Below are 18931 nucleotides of genomic sequence, written 5' to 3'. Positions count from 1 at the left end.
TACCCCCAACCCTGTGCTCTCTGAAACATGTGCTGTGTCAACTCAGGGTTAAATGGATTAAGGGCGGTGCAAGATGTGCTTTGTTAAACAGCTGCTTGAAGGCAGCATGCTCGTTAAGAGTCATCACCACTCCCTAATCTCAAGTACCCAGGGACACAAACACTGTGGAAGGCCTCAGGGATCTCTGCCTAGGAAAACCAGAGTCCTTTATTCACGTGTTTATCTGCTGACCTTCTCTCCAATATTATCCTATGACTCTGCCACATCCCCCTCTCCAAGAAACACCCAAGAATGATCAATAAATACTTAAATAAAAAAAAAAAACAATTTTTCAACATTAAATTTTAATTGAAAACATGAATATGGCTGGGTGCTGTGGCTCACACTTGTAATCCCAGCACTCTGAGAGACAGAGGTGGGTGGATCCCAGCACTTTTGAAGTCAAAAGTTTGAAACCAGCCTGGATAACACGGACTCCATCTCTACAAAAAAAAAAAAAAAAAATAGGCGTGGTGGTATGTGCCTGTAGCCCCAGCTACTCTAGAATCTGAGTGGGGAGGATTGCTTGAGCCCAGGAGTTGGAAGCTGCAGTAAGCTATGATCACGCCGATGCACTCCAGCTGGAATGACAGAGCAAAACTTTGCCTCAAAAAAAAAAAAAAGAAAACATAAATACAAGTTCATGATTTTCTTAGCTCTAGCCACAAAAGACCCTGGAAACAGCAACACTTCAATAGCAGTGAACACACGCGACACACGACTCTTGGTTTCTCACTACCATTCCCCACTAAAAGGTAACATGGCTTCTTAGAAAAATGTCTGATTCCAGGCACGAGACAAGGAAAGTACAGGATAAGCAAGACAAATCTCATGGCAAAAAGTAAAGAAATGCTCAAAGATTAATGGGGTCATTAAAAGACATGGGAGCCAACTTCCTGCCAGCCAAATGGAGGATAATGTGTACATCTAACAGAATAATCACTGTAATTAAATATAACATACTGATTTTTTTCAAAATCAGGAAAAAAGAACATTTATTCTTTTAAAAAATGCCAAATAACATACACAGAAGGAATGACAGAATTAGAAAATCAACATCCTGCAACCTCCAGTGTAATGATGGATTCAGGCAAGGATCATCAATGGAAGTGAAAATCAATCAGTACAAAATTGTTGGGGAACAGGATACTCATATGCTGATGAAGTATCATCCCACAGATAATCTACTGATTCCAGTGGAGAGAAATGGTGGTCACCTACTTAACTAGTGATCAAACTTAGCATCATTAATAGTGGGATGGCCTTACCATCTGAGGTTCCTGATGTGATGTATCACCTATGAAGTATTCTTGCAAAAAATATTTATCTGAATTTACTCAAACCTTTCAACCTAACTCAGCTTACCAGAAATAAAGAGGATAGAGAAATAAATGATATTATCAAGAATCAGATAAGTCTAGAATCTATAAAACTGGCATGGATTCTTCCACAAAAATCAAGACATGACAGATCCAGAATGTGATACATTCTACAATACAATTGGCTTAAACTCTAAAAAATTCATGTCATGAAAAATAATTTTTTAAATGCAAGAGTACTACTCTATATTAGAAGACACAAAGGAGACATAATGTCCAAACAGTGTGTGAACTCAGACTGGGGTTGGGGAGGGGGAGTTATAAGAGATTTTTTTGAACAACTGGAAAAATTAGAATATGGACTGTGGCCAGATGTGGTGGCTCACACCTGTAATCCCAACACTTTGGGAGGCCGAGGCGGGGGGATCACTTGAGGTCAGGAGTTCGAGACCAGCCTGGCCAACATGGTGAAACCCCATCTCTACTAAAAATACAAAAAAAAATTAGCCAGGTGTGGTGGTGGGCACCTGCAATTTCAGCTACTCGGGACGCTGAGGCAGGAGAATCACTTGCAACCGGTAGGCGGAGGTTGCAGTGAGCCGAGATCGCGCCACGGCACTCCAGCCTGGGTGAAAGAGCAAGACTCCGTCTCGGGAAAAAAAAAAAAAAAAAAGAATATGAACTGCATATTGGATATTACTGAATTAATGTTAAGTTTTTAATTGGGATAATGGCATTGCCATAATTTAGGAGAATGTCTTTAATTGGGAGATACTTGCTAAAATAGGAGTATCATGATGTCTGCAACTTACCTTCAAATGCTTCAGCAAAAACAGACAGGGAGAGAAAGCAAAAGTGGCAAAATTGTTGAATCTAAGTGGAAGGCTTATGGATATGAAAAACCTTAATCATAAGACATAATAGTCATAGAGGATGACAGACCACCTATTTTTTATGTTATTTTCACAATTCTAGGGACCTCCATGGAGGCGCCTTAAGTACTACCCACACCTCTGCTTTTATCTGGTTCATACACTGGGATTTCACATAAGATTTTATTGAAAAAAAAGGTTTCACTGCAAAAAAGTGTTGAAATCAATTCTCTGGCCAGGGTCTGCCAATACACAGCAGGCATCCACAGGGCCCACTGTAGATATTGCTGGTCAAGCAGAACATTCATTCCTGCTCAATCTAAACTTAGCATCTCATCACAATGTGCCTATCAGCCACTACCAGTTAGTAGTAATTGGTACTTGGAGTGAGACTTACTTGTTATCTCAGAAATAGACCATCATAGAGCTGCATACTTGAATCATATTGTCTTGGTGCCTCATAGAATTGTTTTCATTCAATCAGGCATCGGTTTTGTTCAACCAGTTTTACATTAAAAAAAACAGTGATATAAAAGTTGATATTTAATTTATTGTGAGGATGATGTTGAGGATATTCTCTACTACTTGATTCACAAGAGAAATCTCTCAGGAGTCAGTCTCAGTATTGTGAGGAGCTGTGAGCCTCCTTATCAAATGGTTTGCTTTTTGATTTACGGACATTATGAGTCTTGTACCTGAATGTTTACTTCTTGCTTTGTCTACTAGGAAGCTCAGGGACAAATTGGTAACCTCATGTTATATATTTTTGAGAACTAGCAGTTCGTCTGTATTATCTTATTTTCCCTGCCATTATTTTCTCTTTAACCATTTTTCTTTGTATATTTATTTTATCTGAAGGTATAGTTTATATCTTTGTAGGGCACTTTGAATCTTTTTAAATTATTATGTACTTAACAACATGAATAAACAGTGTTGGCAGTTCAAATAGAGAGTAAGAAAAATTTGCAAAGAAAGAAAATGCAGGTCTTACTGGCAGACTTGTTATGGTGGATCAAAGATCTCCGGCTTTACTCAGAAAGTGGTAGAACCAAAAACAGAAATGAGGAAGGAAAGGGAAAGAGAATTACTTACATATGATGCATTAGATTTTAGAGAAGTTGATTTTGCAGTTAGATATTCAAGTGGAGATTTTTTTTGAGACGGAGTCTCACTCTCTGTTGACCAGGCTTGAGTGCAGTGGCGTGATCTCGGCTCACTGCAATCTCTGCCACCCATGTTCAAGCAATTATCCTGCCTCAGCCTCCCAAGTAGGTGGGATTATAGGCACCTGCCAACATGCCCGGCTAATTTTTGTAGTTTTAGTAGAGACGGGGTTTCACCATCTTCACCAGGATGGTCTTGAACCCCTGACCTCGTGATCCACCCGCCTCGGCCTCCCAAAGTGCTGGGATTACAGGTGTGAGCCACTGTGCCCGGCCTCAAGTGGAGATTTTTTTAGGCCACTGGGAGTATGTTCTAGAACTTGAGTCAAAGACCCAGGTTGGTAATGTTGATTTGGGAGCTATCGACATTGAACTAATAGTTGAATCCAAGAAGGGTAAATATATTCCCTGGTGAGGTACAGAGACAAAAGACCGTTTAAGCATAAATGGTGTGAATAAAGCTAGAATTAGGGGTTTGGAAGAGAAACAGCGCGCCTGCAAAAATGAAAAGAAAATTAGTCAAGGAAAAAAAAATCATAATAATTTTGCTAGAGAAGTCAAGGAAAATATAATTTCAAAGAGCAATATCAAAAATGTTTAAAAATGGAAGAAGATGCCAAAATAATTGGTTGTTTTTATTTGAGAGCAGGATCTCACTATGTTACCCAGACTGGCCTCAAACTCCTGGGCTCATGCAATCCTTCCACCTCAGCCTCCCAATAGCTTGGACTACAGGCACGAATCATCACACTCACCTGCCCAAAATAATTATGATAAACGAGAAAAGGGCTGCTGGCTTTATCAAGGAAGCACTGTTGATCTGTGAATAATGGGGCAGAGTAACATGGTCCTGATCTGAGGAGTCTCTGCATGGCTCTCTGTGGAATTTGCTAGCTATCAAATCCAATTTTAAAGCCATATCTTTGAATTTGTATTAGCTTGCTTCACAAAGTAAATATATGTCTTTGGTGTTCTATCATATTACAATCAAATATTGTAATCACTGACACAAGAATCTTAATGCCTCAGTAATTATGGTCACATGAGTAGAATCTAGAACTACTAATTACCATACAAATTCTAATTCTGGGTTTAAAAAATGTGATAGGAAGTGAATGAAAATGGATTTTATATAGGACCATGACAGAACTTATTTCCACCATCCAGAAACTACATTCTAGCAGAAGGCTTACCTTCTCTATTCTGAAGTGTGAGCAGGTCTGATTAAACTTGCTTGCCACCGTGTTGTACTCAGGATCACTAGGCAGCAGCTTCACCACACAGAAATTCTGCTGCTTCATATCACTCCAATGTGCAGGGATGTCAACTGCAAAGGAGACATTTGAGGATGCCCTCATACATCCCCGGTACACTCTGGAACATTTAGTATCTGTGTTCTTGTTTTACTATCTCCCAATTCTAAGCATTCAAAAAGTTCCTTATCTTTCTAGGAGAACGCTTTTCAAAGCATGAACAACAGACAACCTACATCAGAACCAACTGGAATGCTTGTTAAACAAAAAAAAGGAAAGCCACAGATCAACTGAATCAGCATCTGTGAGGGGCAGAGCCTGTATGTCTGCCTCCTAAGTTTGGATCATACTACGATTTGAGAACTGTTGGTGCAGTATAACTCATCTGTGTTTTCTGTTCAATCTCTAGTAGTCACAATTTCACAATAAATTATTTCCCTACAGTGTTCTAAGTAGTTGCTGTTTTGTTTATGCATGGATTTTTGCCAGAACTCCTCACCATCACCACCACAGGCACTCTACATCTATTTTTTCATTATTCTTCATAGCATCTTTAAGAGGCAGTTAGGTGGCAGATTTTGCTATGTGACAAGCTGTGGTGACAGCTCTGTCTTCTCCTCTGCTAAGCAGAATACTATATGTGACTTATCATTTCCCCAGGGTTGCTCAGAGTCTCGGGAATCTGTTCACACTGATCTCACAAGAGATAAATATAGTGTAATGGAAGCCAATTTACTCGTTTTCAAAGGGGACTTAATCTGGTTTGAAGGTAGGAAGGGCTGCCTACACAAGACAGGGCTTCCCTTCTTGGAGAGTAGGTCTGGTCAGAGAATCTGAAGCCTGCTTCCTGCCCTGTGTGTCAAGGAACCTTTTGCTCTCGGCAGAGGTGACTACTGGGAGAAGTTCCTACAGGCTCCCGATCCTCCCTGGATTATCAGTCAGACACAGAGAGGGCACACCCTCTGACCAGGCTTTCCTTTCTGTTTTTCCCTTTGCCTTTTTGTTCTAGAAAACCTTGGGCCATCACTTTTCCTTTAAGCCTATGGTTTTCCTTCCCCTGATTGATGCAGCTATTACCTTCTCAGCACAACTGGCTCTGGGAAGCTTATAAACTGTAAAGATGAGAACAAAGGTGAGATTTGACTATTGTTACCAAGAAGATAGTCATCTTCAGGCTTTTGGGTACATCCATTCTGGGTTTTCCTGGCCATAACGTAAGCTCTTTAGGCGCAGAGGCCACATTTTCTAGTTTATTTCATTAGTGTCACATGAATTTTTTCCTATTTGAAATTCTGATGTATGTACAAAATAGTGTTATGCCCAAAGTAGATGTGAAATAGTGGATGACAAGTATGAATGTTTAACTCACCTTTGGATTTCGTGAGGCGCTGAACAGATAAACTGTGGCCCTTTGCGTCTGTGGCAGTGTATGTGTTCAAGTTCACTGTGTAGTGCCGATGATTAATTTTGACATCAATTGTTTTTTTCTTTTCTCTCCTTGCATCCTCTAATTTCAGATTGGTCATTTTGTCAAAACAATGAGAAGTGTTATTGTCATTATACTGCCATTCTATAAACTCACTGATACAATCTGCCCGGGATTCCTGTTCTTTGGCCAATCGAACTCTCTTGATCATTGCCTCAATTTCATCTCTAGCCTGCATCACATCTCTGCTAATTCCCAAAACCTTAATCAAAGGTCTCTTATGGTCCAGGGAAATGTTAATATTTAACTTCTTCTGCAGCTCATTCAACTCCTGATACTCCTTTTCATCAAAGTCTTTGATGCATTCATCTTCACTGGTGTAAGGACACTGTTCTTTTTCAATCAGGTCTTGTAGCCAGGAGATAGCGTATTCCACACACGTGACATTTTCACCACACACCCGAAAAGTTGCTGATTCTGTTTTCTTTTCCAAAACCAAATGATTCTTTTTTGGGGGAGATTGCTTTGAAAAGCCCAAAAATGCTAAAAAGAAAAGGAAGATTAGGTATTTCCCATGTGACATCAACGTTATGAACATGCATTTCATAAAAGCAAACAACTCACATGCAAGTTTAGACATCACAGACTGTTGGGAAGAAAGCTGAGTCCCTTCTCTTTTCTTCATGTTGGCATAAAACACATCCAGTACTTCAGGCAGAAAGATAACAACTTTAACTTTTTTCACAGACTGGGCTGATCCTTTCTGGACAAAGTCTTCAATGGCATCAATTATGGCTTCAGCAACCTTATCTGGGTATTGTTTGGCATTTCCTGGAAAAGCAAATAATAAAATTGCTGAAGGACAAAAAATCCCCAAGTGGAAGGCTGAGGAATAAATTAGGGTTTCCAATGCTCAGAGAATAAATGCCCACTCCTCAATTCTTTCATCATTGTGGAATTTTCTAACAAAGCATCAGCAAACACTTTTGAAGTCCTACATGCAATGAAGGGTTTTTGTTCCAGGATGTCAGGAAGCCCACAGCCTAGCAGTGAACAAAGGACCCAGAAATCTGACTTTTGGTGTCTGACAATCATATCTACTCTATTCAACTGATCCCAGCTCATTGTGTTCCTCCTCTCCTATTACAGAGCACAAGTAGCTTTTCTTCTTAGCTCACTAGTGTCCTTGAAATTTCATAAAAAGCAGATGCTAATATATGTTGACATAAAATACTTTTTAAAGATGAAAATCTTTTTTTGGATCCGTCATCACTTGATTTTATGTATGTATCCTTATTCTCCCAGATATCTCTGGGAACCTAATTTGAACAAAGCAAAATTTAGTAAGACACCCAGTGCTACAGGCTATTTGTTATAATCTATAATTTTTCAGACACAAGTTATCTATAAGCCTCCAAGAAGCCTTTCCCTCCACACTCAGTGAGATTTTAGCTGACCAGCAGGATTCAAGGTAGCCACCTGAAGCAGAGCGTTCCCTGTTTTCAGCATACTCCATATCCTCCTTCTCAAGCCATGGAAGCGACAGCCTAGGTAAAATCATGAAAAGTCCCTTTCCAGCTGTGGGAACAGTCCCATGTGAATAACAGCTGGCAAAGTCACATGATGGGCAATGTAAAAGTTCCTTGGCCAAGCCGATGTGACAGACTAAGAGCCCACCTGGCTAATTGTTGTTCATGGTACCCACCACTATTGCAGAAGAAGAGTAGGCTTCTTTGACTTGGCTATGCTGACAATTGTGGGAATGTAGACAACCCCACATAAAATTAACCAAGGGGGGTTGTTCAAATCTTTTTAAATCAGATGATCAGAGAAAGAGGGAAATTCTCTTCTGCAAAGCTGTAATTTTCCCATGGTATTTTGAAGAGTTTATATGGACACATTCAGTTACATTCATTCACTTTCAAGAAACATCTGCTATGTCCTATCACTCACTGGCTAGGTACTCACCAGGCACTTACTAGAACACAGATGATGTGATATGTGGGGATGAACAGGTGATCAATAGGTGAAATATGGAAAATTGAGGGAAAGGCTATGCCAGATAGAACTATGTAATGGGTATATGTTCAGCCTGGCATGTATGCAGAACAGACCTAGTTTTGAGGAAGATAAGTCTGGAGGGGTATGGAGGAAGCATGGAGTGGGGAGCCCAGGTCTAGTTAGGAGGCTGTAATAAAAGCTTAGTCAAAAGACAAGAGCTGAACAAAAAGACGAGGCCAGAATGAAGAGTAGGGATTGAGGAGCTATTTTGGAAGTAAAGTCAGGAGTACCTAGGGACCAGCTGGGTTTGTCCTTGACCTTTCCCTCTCTGTCTTTTGCCATACACATACCTTCACTATATCATGGTTCACGTTGCATTGCAGTTGTTTGTTTGCATGCCTGTCTCTCACACTGGGCTCAGTGCTCCTTGTGAACTGGATCCTTTTCTTAGTTATCTTTCTATCTCCAGAGCCTAAACATGGTGCCTTGCAGATGCAGGCACTCAGTAAATAGTCAATCAAATAATTCCTAAGCTAATGAAGATCAGAGTGATGAAGAGGGTAGAGTCAAGGACTCTAGATGGAAAGTGATGTTTTTCACGTGATTGGGGATATAAGAGGAAGGGCAGGTTTGGGGAGATGACAAGGAATGAGAGTTTGGAGTCTGCATTGAGCTTGAGGTGATCACAGGTATTGCTGACCACCTAATCTCTCCTCTTATGCAGGTGTCTTTAAGGAACAGAGAGGAGGCTCCTTTGACTGCCAGAGGCTGTCTTGATCACAGTCTTAATTCAACTCATATACACCACTAAAAGAGAAAGCTTCTACATCTATCAGTCTCAGAACCAGCTCAGGTGGTGATAAAGATAGGTAAAGAGGACATGCAAGGATAACCCACTAACCCTGATTTATTTGTGCTGACCAGCAATGCAACCAGGTCAGTGGAAGAAACAACAGGATTTGTTGTTGAGCCCAGAATTGAGTCCAGAAATGCTCAAATGTGTACATATTTATACAAAACGAAACCTACCTTCTTTCTTTGTTTCTTCTTTCGACTCTACCAGGGACTCCTCTGGGAAGGTCTGTGGCACCCCTAAGCTGCCTGCTTTCTTGGCCCAAATCAACTGAAGGTGGAAACCCAAGACTAGAGCTCAGAGAAAAAAACAGATGGAGGCCGGGCGCGGTGGCTCACGCCTGTAATCCCAGCACTTTGGGAGGCCGAGGCGGGCGGATCACGAGGTCAGGAGATCGAGACCATCCTGGCTAACACGGTGAAACCCCGTCTCTACTAAAAATACAAAAAATTAGCCGGGCGTGGTAGCGGGCGCCTGTAGTCCCAGCTACTCGGGAGGCTGAGGCAGGAGAATGGTGTGAACCCGGGAGGCGGAGCTTGCAGTGAGCCGAGATCGCGCCACTGCACTCCAGCCTGGGCGACAGAGCGAGACTCCGTCTCAAAAAAAAAAAAAAAAAAAAAACAGATGGAGACAGAGACTGAGGAGTCATTGGTGGGTGTCCATAAAAGATAAGTAAGTAGAGAGATGATAGAGATAGATGGATAGATAGATAGATAGATAGATAGATAGATAGATAGATGATAGACAGATGACTGGTAGAGAGAGATAGGAGAAATGTTGGCTAATCTGCTAGGAATAGATGATACTCTAAGGGGAATGAAAACAAAGGGATCAAAAATTATACCTTTAGAAATAGAAAAGCTGTAAAATAGATATAGAATTCCATCTCAGAACATTATAAGAAATGGTACAGAATTACAGATATGGGTCAGAGGGTTAGAAGAAGGCCCAGAAATTGACAAGGATGGTTAAGTTTATTGAGGATAACCTTTTGGAAAGCCTAGAATGCCAGCATAAGAGATTCAAACTTAGATTCCCGAGCAACAGAATGACAGATCCGATGCTGACTATTCTCGTACTGGAACAAGGCAGCTCCGTTGACTTCAAGCCTAAGAATGCATGCCTCCCCTGACCAGCTCTCTGAAGGAGACCAAGCAGGGATTCCTAAAGAGCTCAAAGAACACCTGTGCAACAAAACTGCACATTCTGCCCGTGTACCCCAGAACTTAAATTGAAAAAAAAAAAACACCACCTAACTAATGATAAATCCAGAGCGCCATCCTTATATATGAAAAATCACGCTATCATTACCTAGTTTTAGGAAAAGAAGAAAATCAAAGAAGCAAGTAGGCCGAAAAGAGGAAAGTGGAGAGTTGAGTTTCTGACCCACTAGGTTCTGGTGCCTGAGAAGCTTCTACACAGAAATGCCCTGAGGCCAAGTGACACAGCTGACTGTTGAGCTGAAGCCTGGTAATATTCCTCTGGGAATCAGCTAGAGTGAGGTGGCAGTTGTTGTACTAATATTCTCCATGGAGAGGGGAAAGAGGAGGAAGCTAAGGACTGCATAATGGAGAATATGTAGGGAATGGAAAAAGGGAAAGTAACTGAGGAAAGAGAATGAGGGATGGCCTTTCCATTCTCTCCCTTCTCTTCTCCTCCTTATTTTCCCTTCCCTTCTTTCTGCCTCTCTAACATTCTAACACTCTCTTCAGTCTCCTGCATTTTGTCCCTCTTTTACTCAAACAATCCACAGGCTTTGTCATTCCCTTGGGAGTTGCCTTATGGGGAGGAAGCTGTCCACTCCTAGCTTAATGGTTGCTGCCCTGGGTCAGACTCAGCACTGACCGCATTCACACTCAGCTCCAAATGAAAGGGAAAGTAGATGGCTTGGGATTTAGCCTTGACAGCCAGAGGCTACGAACCTGTCCCAATGGCTGGGAGGCAAATGGATGAGTAATTTTTTTTTTCACACTCCTGCAAAACAGAGGAAACTGAACTCTTGACATCATTTCCACCAATTACATGAATGATATTCTTGCACCTCAAAAATCCACCTCCGGTGATTATATAATCATTTTTGCGCTGCTGAGCTGGGAAACACAGACAAAAAGATGCAAAATTAGTAGATGTTGAACCCGTCATTTGTTTAGAAAGCAAAATGTATAACTTGGCAAGTAAGCATTTTGTGAATAAAAAACTCCTGAAATACTATCTTTGATGGAATGCTATGACTTAACTTTACTTTTAACTGTGAGATTACTTTTCACTTCTAAGTGTCTGTGATTGGAATTCTTTAGTAAAATGTATCATTTTAAAATTAGAGTGTTGTCTCCCCAACCCTAAGACTTTTCTCAGCCTCTCCACAGCCTCCCATACAATTACAACTTAGGACCAAAAAATAGAATATGCCTTACCTTGCTGAGAACATTCCATTTCTACATTTTGTCCAGCACATTCTAAAATTGCTTTGGAGACCCCTACATGAGAAAATCAAGATGATAACAAACATGAGTAAAAAACCACTATGGTATATTTGGATCAGAAGGATTATCTGAATGCATTCTCCATCATCTGAGGAATCCTCTAATTGGGTATTGCTGATGACAAAGAAGAAAACTTCATAAAATAAACATTATTAATTATGGAAAACCCTGTCAACATAATTTAAAAGTTATTAATTAACAAGCCAAAGTTATAAAAACCAGTTTGGCTATGGAAACCCTCCTTCATAGCATCTACCATTAACTATTGCACTCATCAAAATTGTACAAGTACCTGCTTTGAGATTAAATGAGTTTGATGTTGAATTTACAATCACATCTGCCTCTTCTTTCGTGATATCTCCCGAAGCCACCTGGAAGATGATGGAGCCAATCTTCATTTCATACACACCTGAATCAGGGCTAGAAACAGTCCCATAAAAACCTGAAAAGAAAAGAAGTAAAGTCAATAACCGAGTCAGCCACAGCAAGAATGACTTGGGTATCCTGCTCACATGGGACCCTCTTGGATGTCTTCCCTCTCTCTCTCTTTCTGTGACCTCTGGTCTTTAACCTGGCCCTGCTCCTCAGCCTCAGTGATGATCTGTTTAAGAAAAAAGAACTAGAAAATAGAATCCATATCAAACATGAACTCTGGTGCTGACCAAGGTGAAGTTAGCATACTATAGCCTATCTCTCCCGTTGATTACAACTAAAAACAGAACAAATACAAAAAGCCACCACCCAAGAGCTCTGAAAAGTTACAATAACAGCAGACAGATTGAAGAAAGGTGCCAAAACTTGCAGAAGCAATCTGCTAAGTGGGGCGGTTTTCCATTTTGTTCTGTTTTAAAATTTTTCCTATTTTCTCTCCCAGCTTTGACCCAAGGGTGGCCCTAGTCTCACAACATAATATTTAAAATGTCCAGTCTATATTCCAAAATTGCTTGTTATATAAAGAACCAGGAAAATTTGATCAACCCTTAAGGATAAAGAAAATCAATAGCTGTCAATCCAGCCAGACACGATGGCTCATGTCTGCAATCCCAGCACTTTGGGAGGCCGAGGTGGGTGGATCACTTGAGTCCAGGAGTTCGAGATCAGCCTGAACAACATGGTGAAACCCTATCTCTACAAATAATACAAATATTAGCTGGGATGGTGGTGCCCAACTGTAGTCCCAGCTACTTGGGAGGCTGAGGTAGGAGGATCACCTGAGCCCCCAGAGGTTGAGGCTGCAGTGAGTTGAGATTGTGCCACTGCATTCCAGCCTGAGTGACAGAGTGAGACTCTGTCTCAAAAAAAAAAAGATGTCAATCCCAGCCAGGCATGGTGGCTCATGCCTGTAATTCCAGCACTTTGGGAGGCCGAGGCAGGTGGATCACTTGAGGTCAGGAGTTCAAGACCAGCCTGGCCAACATGGTAAAACCTTGCCTCTGCTAAAAGAAAAATACAAAACTTAGCTGGGCGTGGTGGCACAGGCCTGTAATCCCAGCTATTTGGGAGGCTGAGGCAAGGAAATCACTTGAACCCGGGAGGCGGAGGTTGCAGTGAGCCAAGATTGCACCACTGCACTCCAGACTGGGCAACAGAGAAAGACTCCATAAAAAAAAGAAAAAAAAAAGATGTGAATCCCAAAAAGATGTGAATTATAGAAGACTTTAAAGCATCTACTATAACTATGATCCATGAGGTCAAAGTAAACACATTTGAATGGATGGAAATGATGTGGAATGAATGGAAAAATAGGATGTCTCTGCAGAGAAATAGAAACTATTTTAAAAAGACCTCTAACAAACAAACAAAAAAAGATAAAAATGAAACAAAAAGCTGGTTCTTTGAAAAGATAAAGAAAATTCATAGACCATTAGCGAGATTAACCAAGAAAAGAAGAGAGAAGATCCAAATAAGCTCAATTAGAAATGAAACTGGAGACATTACAATCAATGCCTCAGAAATACAAAAGATCATTCAAGGCTGCTATGAACACCTTTACGTGCACAAACTAGAAACTCTAGAGGAAATGGATAAATTCCTGGAAACATACAACCCTCCTAGGTTAAATCAGAAAGAAACAGAAACCTTGAACAGACCAATAACAGGCAGCAAGACTGAACTAGTACTTAAAAAAAATTGCCGACAACAAAAAAGTCCCAGACCAGGTGGATTCACAGCTGAATTCTACCAGACATTCAAAGAATTGGTACCAATCCTACTGAAACTATTCCAAAAGATAGAGAAAGAAGAAATCCTCCCTAAATCAGTCTAAAAGCTAGTATTAAACTAATAATAAATCCAAGAAAGGATACAACAAAAAAAAACTACAGACCAATATCCCTGATGAACACAGATGCAAAAATCTTTGACAAAATATGAGCTAACGATATCCAACAGCACTTCAAAAAGATAATACCTTATGAACAAGCGTACTTCATCTCAGGGATGCAGGGATGGTTTAACATATAAAAGTCAATAAATATGATACATCACATAAACTGAATTAAAAACAAAAATCATATAATCATCTCAATAGATGCAGAAAAAGCATCTGATAAAATCCAGCACCACTTTATTATAAAAACCCTCAACAAAATAGGCATAGAGGGGACATTATCTTGAAGTAGTAAAAGCCATATGTGACAAATCCACAGCCAACATCATATTGAATGGGGGAAAGTTGACAGCATACCCCTGGGAAATGGAACAAGACAAGGATGCCCACTTTTACCACTTCTATTCAACATAGTACTGGAAGTCCTTGCCAGAGCAATCAGACAAGACAAAGAAATAAAGGCCATCCAAACTGGAAAAGAGGAAGTCAAACTGTTGCTGTTTGCAGATAATGCGATTGTATACTAGAAAATCCTAACGACTCATCCAAAAAGCTCCTAGATCTGATAAACAATTTCAGTAAAGTCTCAGGTTAAAAAATCAATGTACACAAATTAGTAACCCTGCTATACACCAACAACCACCAAGCTGAGAATCAAATCAAAGCTCAATCCCTTATACAACAGCTGCAAAAATAAATAAATACATAAATAAAATACCTAGGAATATACTTAACCAAGGAGGTGAAAGTTCTCTACAAGGAAAACTACAAAACACTGGTCAAAGAAATGACACAAACAAATGGAAACACATTCCATGCTCATGGATGGGAATTATCAATATTGTGAAAATGACCATTCTGCCCAAAGCAATCTACAGATTCAATGCAATTCTCATCCAAATACCAGCATCATTCTTCACAGAACTAGAAAAAAAATCCTAACATTCATATGGAACCAAAAAAGAGCCCATATAGCCAAGCAAGACTAAGCAAAAAGAACAAATCTGGAGGCATCACATTACCCAACTTCAAATTATACTACAAGGCTATAGTTACCAAAACAGCAAGGTACTGGTATAAAAATAGGCACATAGACCAATGAAACAGAATAGAGGGTCAAGAAATAAAGTCAAATACTTAAAACCAATTGATCTTCAGCAAAGCATACAAAAACATAAATTGGGGAAAGGATACCTATTCAATAAACGGTGCTGGGAAAACTGGCAAGCCACATGTAGAAGATTAAACTGGATCCCCATCTCTCACCTCATATAAAAATCAACTCAAAATGGAGCAAAGACTTACATTTAAGACCTGAAACCATAAAAATTCTAAAAGATAACATTGGAAAAACTCTTCTGGACATTGACTTAGGCAAAGAATTCATGACTAAGACCCCAAAAGCAAATGCAACAAAAACAAAAATTGAAAATGGGACCTAATTAAACTAAAAAGCTTCTGCACAGCAAAGTAATCAGGAGAGTAAGCAGACAATCCACAGAATGGGAGAAAATATTCGAAGACTATGCATCCGACAAAGGACCAGTATCCAGAATCTACAAGGAACTCAAGCAAATCGCAAGAAAAAACAAACAAACAAACAAAACAAATAATCCCATCAAAAAGTCAGCAAAGGATATGAGCAGACATTTCTCAAAAGAAGGTACACAAACAGCCAACAAACATAACAAAAAATGCTCAACATCATTAATCATCAGGAAAATTCAAATTAAAACCACAATGAGATGCCTCCTTACTCCTGCAAGAATGGCCATAAGTTAAGTCAAGAAACAATAGATGTTGGCATGGATGTGGTAAAAAGGGATCACTTTTACATTGCTAGTCGGAATGCAAATTATTACAACCACTACGGAAAACAGTGTGGAGATTCCTGAAAGAACTAAAAGTAAAACTACCATTCAATCCAGCAATCCCACTACTGGGTATCTACCCAAAGCAAAATAAGTCATTATATGAAAAAACATACACACACATGTTTATAGCAGCACAATTTAAGATATGGAACCAACCTAAGTGTCCATCAACCAACAAGTGGATAAAGAAAATGTGCTGTATATACACTATGGAATACTCTTCAGCCATAAAAAGGAATGAAATAATGTCTTTTGAAGCAACTTGGATGGAGCTGGAGGCTATTATTCTAAGTGAAGTAGCTTAGGAATGCAAAACCAAACATCCTATGTTCTCACTTATAAGTGAAAGCTAAGCTATGAGGATGCAAAATCATAAGAGTGATATAATGGAATTTGGGGACTCCAGGGGGAAGGTTGAGAGGGGGATGAGGGATAAAAGACTACATAATGGGTACAGTATATGCTGCTCAGGTGATGGATGCACTAAAATCTCAGAAATCACTACTAAAGAATTTATCCATGTAACTAAAAACCACCTGTACCCCCAAAACTATTGAAATAATCATAATAATAATATATTGCAAATGAAAATAAAGTTCAAACTTTAAAGAATTTAAAAATTTAAAAAAGAACCAAATAGACATTTTAGAACATACACATACATATCTAAAATAAAACATTCACTGGATGGGCTCAATAGCATAGAGGACAGAGAAAAGACTCAGTGAACTTGAAGGCAGGTCAAGATAAATTATCCAATCTGAAGAACAAGAGAGAAAAAAGATGAGTGGGATTGAGGGGGGTAGGCATGGGGAGAACAGCTCTGCAGAGACCTTGGAACACTGTCAAAAGGCTCAGCACCACAGTATTGGAAAACAGAAGGAGATATGAAATAGATCAGTGCACAAAAAAGCATTTAAAGAGATAACTTAAAATTTTCCAAATTTGGTGAAATTTTTATAATCAAGAAGCCTCGGTGAAACTCAAACAGGATAAACTCAAATATGGCATCAACAAATTTGACAAAGGTGAAAGATTTGGTGAGTATTGTCTCTCAAATTTGTCTATTTTGGAAAATACATGTCACATTCTCCTCAGGAAATGGTAGTCTTGTCATTACTTAAAACCCATTATACAGATTACATAACTTGGCCTGCCTTCCCTTTTGCTTCAGATTATATAAACATGACCAGTGTCTTACATGCTCAGGTATATGAAACATAACTTAGTATCATTTGTCACTCATTGATTTTTTTTCATAAAAATTATCACTACTGTCTTTTACCTGTCAATGAACAGTTACTTAGCAACTAGAAATCACTTCTCAATTTAGAAGCTTTACTGAACCTTGTGTATCTTTAGCCTTCGGAATTTTGTCACTGACGAGATTTCCATTAGCCCTTCTGGCAAATTCATCTGAAAATGCCTGAAATATAAACATAGCGTTGATCATTACACTCCTCAGTAGATGAATAAATTGGAATCATCAGGGTGTTTTGTCCTGCATGCACACATACATATTTGGGAGATAACCATTCTCAAACAGTATTATTTAATTTCATTGCAGATCTTGAAAGTTATAAAAACAACACATGATTCTGTTTCTATAAATGTGTCTAATGAAAATATCAACGATGTGGACAATGATGTGGATAAATACAAGGATATTCACTACAGTGCTATTCATAACAGAGAAAAAACAGTTAAAAATTCAACAGGGAAAAAGTTAAATAAATGTTGCTGTATCCATGTGTTGGAGTATTTATTAGCCATTAAAAATCGTATTTTCAAAGAATTTTTTAAATGAGGTCTTGCTGTGTTGCCCAGGCTGGAGTGTTGCCCAGGCTGGAGTGCTAGAGGCGTGATCACAGTTCACTGCAGCCTCGACCTCCTGGGCTTAAGCAATTCTCCCACCTCAGCCTCCCAAGTAGCTGGGACTATAAGTATATGGCACCACACCCAGCTACGTTTTTTGTTTTTTGTTTTTTTTGTTTGTTTGTTTTTTGTAGAAACAGGATCTCCCTGTGTTGCTCAAGCTGGTCTTGAACTTCTGGCCTCAAGTGATCCTCCTGCCTTGGCCTCCCAAAGTGCAAGGATTAAAGGTGTGAGCCACTGTGCCCAGCCTCAAAGAAGATTTAGTGAAATAGAAAATAAAAGCGAAGGATATTAAATAAAATAATTTATAATCACAATCATTTATTTATTTATTTATTTATTTATTTATTTATTTATTTGAGAAGGAGTCTCATTCTGTCACCCAGGCTGGAGTGTAGTGGCACAATCTTGGTTCATTGCAAACTCCGCCTCCCAGGTTCAAGTGATTCTCCTGCTTCAGCCTACTTGGGAGGTAATTTTTGGGAGGTAATTTTTGTATTTTTAGTAGAGACGGGGTTTCACCATGTTAGCCAGGCTGTTCTCCTGACCTCAGGTGATCTGCCTGCCTTGGCTGCCCAAGGTGCTGGGATTACAGGCATGAGCCACCGCTCCGAGCCAATCCCACTTTTAAAAGTACATATGTAAAAAAAAGCAGGCTGGAATAAAATCCAACTAAAGAATTTATGCATTTTGCATTGTTCAAAGTTTCTACAATGAACATGAATTACCATAATAGTCAGTCAAAGCAAATAACTTGCCAATTGTAAAAACTACAATGTTAAGAGAATGACCATCACAAGGTCCCAAACACTTCCGTTTTTAATTTCCTATTTGTACCAAAAGAGGAGGGGCTGAGGAGTCATGATTTTTGGAGCAAGTAGCTGGTGTACGTATTCTAGTGTTAATAAACCTGTGAATTTCATTTTTTTTTTTTTTTGCCTGTTGGTGACCCTCCATAATCATCATTTTCTTCCTCCTTGTAAACAAGCAACAGATAATTTTGTTGGAAAAAAAAACAAGTAACATCTTGGCTAAAGATAGATGCAATAATGGGAGAAGGACCCAGAGAGAGGGTAGAGCAAAGATCTCAGACTCACAGGCTTCCAGGAGCCAGGTAGGTAAGGCACAAGTGTAAAGGTGGTCTGATTTGACTATGGAGAACTAGAGAACACCTGCCACTCAGCCATGGAAAACTTCCTGTCCCAAGCAGGAAGCCATGTTTAATGTGCCAGAAGTTTTGAAGTTTTAGGTTGTAGTGAATATCTAGAGTTTTATGTAAAAATTTTGATTTTTAAATGTTAGCAACTGATTGAAATTTTTTTTTAATAATCTAAATAAAGCACATCTAGAGGCCATGTTCAAATCACAGGACTGCTGCTTTGCAACCTCTGTGACAGTCTCCATCTATAAACATCTCGATAAGCTTTGCTGATTTTTTTGTGCA

General features: G+C 39.5%; 2 protein-coding genes across 3 annotated transcripts in view; one reads left to right on the top strand and one right to left on the bottom strand.

The window, feature by feature from the left end:
* HSPBAP1 (HSPB1 associated protein 1) overlaps nt 1-5093 on the top strand; it is a 70241-nt gene extending 65148 nt beyond the window's left edge. For both annotated transcript variants that reach the window (XR_010111455.1, XR_010111456.1), the window contains one exon: nt 4845-5093. The gene's annotated coding sequence lies outside the window, so the exon portion shown is untranslated. The remainder of the gene's footprint in view (nt 1-4844) is intronic.
* PARP14 (poly(ADP-ribose) polymerase family member 14) overlaps nt 1-18931 on the bottom strand; it is a 50524-nt gene that overhangs the window by 5872 nt on the left and 25721 nt on the right. Inside the window, exons 9-15 of the mRNA XM_003825201.4 lie at nt 16960-17038; nt 11702-11851; nt 11341-11403; nt 10849-11016; nt 6697-6903; nt 6016-6615; nt 4587-4720 (exon numbers count right to left, since the gene is read on the bottom strand). Coding sequence (XP_003825249.3) covers nt 4587-4720; nt 6016-6615; nt 6697-6903; nt 10849-11016; nt 11341-11403; nt 11702-11851; nt 16960-17038 — 1401 coding nt within the window. The remainder of the gene's footprint in view (nt 1-4586; nt 4721-6015; nt 6616-6696; nt 6904-10848; nt 11017-11340; nt 11404-11701; nt 11852-16959; nt 17039-18931) is intronic.

This window comes from Pan paniscus, chromosome 2 (assembly GCF_029289425.2).
Source record: "Pan paniscus chromosome 2, NHGRI_mPanPan1-v2.0_pri, whole genome shotgun sequence".
In the NCBI taxonomy this organism is placed as follows: Eukaryota; Metazoa; Chordata; class Mammalia; order Primates; family Hominidae; genus Pan; species Pan paniscus.
The sequence above is the reverse complement of the archived record's forward strand: the minus strand, read 5'-3'. Positions and strand labels throughout refer to the sequence as shown.